Source organism: Triticum dicoccoides, chromosome 4B (assembly GCF_002162155.2).
Source record: "Triticum dicoccoides isolate Atlit2015 ecotype Zavitan chromosome 4B, WEW_v2.0, whole genome shotgun sequence".
NCBI lineage: Eukaryota > Viridiplantae > Streptophyta > Magnoliopsida > Poales > Poaceae > Triticum > Triticum dicoccoides.
The window spans coordinates 581886831-581891377 of NC_041387.1; the positions used below are offsets into that span (position 1 = coordinate 581886831).

Below are 4547 nucleotides of genomic sequence, written 5' to 3' on the forward strand. Positions count from 1 at the left end.
ATCCAAGCAAACGATCGCTTCCCAAGGAACGATTCGTTCGAACGCTCCTTTGATGAAATGCTACAAAAGGACAGATTCGTGGTGGCCCGTTCAGCTTGGACATAGGCCACATAATATTCACGAAAAGCATCAAGGCCGTGATACAAGTCTTTGCAAAGGTCGACGGTTCTCGTCACGTGAGATTCGCCGCTTTCAGCAGTGGATTTGGACGTGAGATTGTGCTGTTTGATGACACATTCTCCAGTACTAAGGTGCAGTTTCAGCATGTAGTCTTGTTTAAGCAGAGGGAAAACTGGATGTTTGCTTAAAGCTGGGGGAATCGCTCTTTCGGTGGACTTTCCAGGATTCCTGATGACTCGATGTCGAAGCTGGGGGAATCGCTCTAGGGTTCCTGATGACTCGATGTCGAAGTATGGCCAGTTTGATGTAAGTTGTAAGGGTGTTCAAAATTATCATACAAGATGCCATTTCTCCCGGTGAATATTATTACTACTAGGCAAGATAGTAACCTTGACATTCACGAGCAATCTGTTCCCCACATAAAACCGTTTCGTGCTCTAAACAGGTAGCGTCAGGACGTGGAATTATATTACACATTTGAGTTGCAAGCTTGACCAAACACCAAAGAAGCCTAGGCTAAATTTGCTAAGCTGCTTCATGCTGTGATACCTCGACGGAGGGCAGTGGCAGCAGCTGGTCTTCAGGCCTTGATACAGCACTGGAAATAGCTCAGGAACCTCTTCCTTCCCTGCATCAACAAACAAATTCCTTCCAGGTCATTACATTATACATTACATGTAGCCATCAGCCAGGTGATACAGCAAGAATATATATAGTATGCCACAGCTGAAGCCTGAAGTTGAAGTAGTATAACTTTATGTTCCTTCTTTTTTTGCCAACTAGCTAACCAGGTTGTGCGACGGCGACGCCTCACAGGATTGCAGTTGTGAAATGTTGTTTGCGAAACTATGTTGGATGAAGGTTCGGTGTCAATCAAGCTGTACGTACAAGGCCGTTGATAACTAATTCTCGGTGTCCTCAATCCTATTTTTGCCACTTCTCATCATACATTTCATTTCATACCTGCAACCTAAAGGGAAATTAGCCTACCGACTGACTCGACCCATTATTAGTTCATTCTAATCATCTATCGTCAGCTAGGATTCCTAACATAATTAACTGGATGTCCCATGGACAAGGACATACTCATGTCATTCATCGCTTTATCGGTACAGCCTTTCAGAGGCATACATATATCGAGTAGTAATATATGATTAGGAAAATGAGATGATTTGTCCTTGCCAATCAGCCGTGAGTTGTGACAAAGCACTAGATGCAAATGGTTGGAGACTTGGAGTGGCCGGTGCTACGGGTTGATATATCTGCCGACCTACCTATATCAGCTGAACCGACTCCACTCATTGTCGATGCAGCTGCGGGTAGACGCCATGAACATTGCATAGGGCCCATGATAATCATCTAAACTTGCTTAATCATACACTACTACCCCTGAAACAGAGGGGGCGGTTCGACTTTTCGGTGTTGTACTTGTTTTCTCCGGTTCATCGTAACAGGCTTTGCACTTGCAGCTCAGAAGAGCCATCAGGTAAATGCAGAGTAACAGAATGGCTATCAGCATGTTCTACGCTGTGATACACAGTCAGGTTCACTCGTTTGTTCTTTCTTTTCCTAGCACTTCTTTGAAGTACTTGCACATGAAAACAGGTGAGTAAATAGCCAGTACTTGTGGAATTTACTGTGCTGTGTTCCACCGTCCACGGTCAAATATCAGTGCGTTGGAATACGAGTTTGACCCAGCAGAACCCCATGGCTGCTGCTGTTCAACAAGCAAAGAATATTATACTGCTCCTAAGCAGCGCCGCTTATACTGAAAGTATACTAGCTACCGCAGAAAGTCCTAGTCTTTATGCTACTAGTTCCGGGTCAGATAAGAACAGCCGAATCGAAATGGAGAAAAGTTTCTTTTTCTTCCTTTTCCACAATAGAGAAAAGTTGTGGACACGGGGATCCTCTTTTGACCGTTGGGCGGCGGCGAATCCATGACTTGTCAAACTAGCAATCCGAATAGTAAGCAGAAGGGAGGGAAGGCGAGGTTGCTTACGGTGGGCGAGTGGTCGCGGCCGTGGAGCGGGCCGTGGTCTTTGGCCGGAGCGCCGAGCTTGGTGGGCTGGGGAGCCTTGGCGGGCTGCTGCTGGTGCTGCTGCTGCTTGTGGTGGGCGAGGAGGTCGTCGTCGCCGCCGAGGCTGGCGCGGGAGAGCTCCTTCTTGTTCTGCTTGCGCATCTCCCGGATCTTGGAGAAGTCCATGGAGTAGTCCGGCATGGCGCCGTTCTTCATGTCCCAGTCCCCGAACGCCGGCACCGTCATCCACGCGGTCGCCCCCTCCCCCTGCACCCACACGCACGCATCGAAATTAATCTTCTAACAAACCAGATCGCGAACAAGAAGAAGCATCCATGGATGAACAGCAGGAGGATTCGATCTCTCCGGCACGAAAGCCGGAAGGATCCGTTGGGGGGATGGGAATTGGGCTCACCTCCTTGTGGTTGTCCTTCTCCATGGATGATCTCTCGGAGACGCACGCACGCACCGCTGATATTTTCTTGTGCCGCTGGAGCAGTGGAGCAGATTTGGAAGCTAAGCAAGAAAAGCTAGCTAGATGGAGCACCACAGCACAGTGCGGGACTTGTCTAGCTTGGATCGGATGAGATGAGAGGGGTGGTACAAAACTACAAGGGAGATGTGTGTGGACAGTGACTGGGCAGAGGAAGGAGATCGACGGGGCTGTACTTATATAGGTTGACGGCCAGAGAAAATTCACACCCACACAGCTGGTAATCAATCAGCTGACGCCGGGCGCCCACCACGGCCAAACCTCAGGGCTTAACTAACCCCTCCACTAATCATTGCTGTCTAAACGTAATTTGGACTGCGATTAGGCGGCCGCCGGAGACGTCGTGGATGTGGTACTACTGCCCGTTGTGTCGTGCAGCACGCACGCGTGACGCGTCTGCCGTCTGAGGGAGGACACAGCTGGTGGCACGTCGACGTATTGATGGGGCGTGTGGTGCTCTGGGCCCGCCGGCCAGTGGCGCCGCCCAGGTCCAGACCCAGACGTCCGTCCACTAGCTGGGAGCTTCACACGGCTTTGGGATAAGCTTTGCCCGTCTTTCTTTCTGGCCAGGGAGCACGAAAAGGCGGCGAGAAAGGTCGGCGGCTCCGTGTGTCCAGCTCACCGGAGACGGGGAGTTCGCCTCGTCTTTGCTGGCGTGGGTTGGGCGGCAGCTTGCAGAGAATGTGTGGTGGCGTAGTACGTTCGCTCTCGCACGTCGATTAGGGTTTAATGAGCTGGCGAGTTCTGAACTGGAGGGTTTGGAAGTCCGGTTCTGAATAACAAACGATTTCAGAGTAGTCATCCGACAGTTGCGGACCGAAATTGCTTCACGGACGACGGTTTATGCACGACCTGCGAACGGCACTTCCACCCCAACAGCGAGCCTCCTTGCATGGTCGCTCTTCACGCTGCCACGTAAGAATCGTTCAGGCATCGGCTGCATGTTCATCGTTTGTATAGCAACTTCCGTTGCGGACACCTGCCACTGATTCTGCTGTGGATTATAGTAGTGTGTGCTAGAGACTTCGCGGGCAAGGGATTCGGTTGCCAAGGCGATGGAGGTTTCGATAGTTGGGAACACAAGTTGCTCCGAGCGACTCAGATGTTATCTAACATATAAACCACGCTAGAGTACCCGCCATTCCAGGGACACTCCTCGCGCGAGACGTTTTTCACCGTAGGATGAATTCACCACAGTACTTTTTTGGCTGCTGGCAGCTGGTCAACCGTTGGCTTTTTCTCACATTAATGTAAGCTTATAGAGAGGATGACGAGTGGGGCTCGTTGGCTGTGGGGTCATGCGACCCATGTGAGTTTTCTCCAGTTTTTGGTACGCGAGGTGTGCAGCGCGTCCTCGCCAATCGTGGCCTGGGTAAAATGAACCCTAGAGACCCCCGCGGCCGCCTCCCTCTTCTCGCGCTTCCTCCCCAAGCCCCACCTCGCCCCACGCCGCCCATCTCCGCCTCCTCTCTCACGTCCTCCCTGCCGCCATGGCCTAGCCCACCCTCGTCATCGACCTCCCCAAGCCCCCCCTCTCTCTCTCTCTCGGGGGTGCTGCTGGTCGCAATCTGGACGAAGAAAAGGAGACCCCGGAAGAAGTTAGAGCGTCCTGGTGGTGGCTAGATCGATGCGGCCGACGGCGAGTGCCGGTGAGCGACGGGGAGGCCCCTACCTCTCCGCATCTTCTCCCAGGTTCCCGATCTGGAGCGGGTGGGACGGACGCCGGCGAGGCCAGCCCCCCCCCCCTCACACGCAGGTACTCCCCCTCTCCCCGTTGTGCCCTCTCTCTTCTCCGACCCCTCTTTCTTGTTACATACAGGCAGCACACCATATGAATCAAAAGTTAATCACGTGCTTCTTGCCCCTCTCTCTCTCTCCCTCTCTTCACATGTACTCTCGTGGATTTAGTCAGAT

General features: G+C 52.1%; 1 protein-coding gene across 1 annotated transcript; it reads right to left on the reverse strand.

Annotated features, from left to right (window-relative positions):
- Positions 1 to 493: 493 nt before the first annotated feature.
- On the reverse strand, positions 494 to 2794 carry LOC119291566. Its single transcript, XM_037570346.1, has 3 exons — positions 2556 to 2794; positions 2123 to 2407; positions 494 to 748 (listed from the first exon to the last, which is right to left on the reverse strand). The coding sequence occupies exons 1-3, from the start codon at positions 2577 to 2579 to the stop codon at positions 701 to 703; spliced, it is 357 nt and encodes a 118-aa protein (XP_037426243.1). The 5' UTR covers positions 2580 to 2794; the 3' UTR covers positions 494 to 700.
- Positions 2795 to 4547: the final 1753 nt, after the last annotated feature.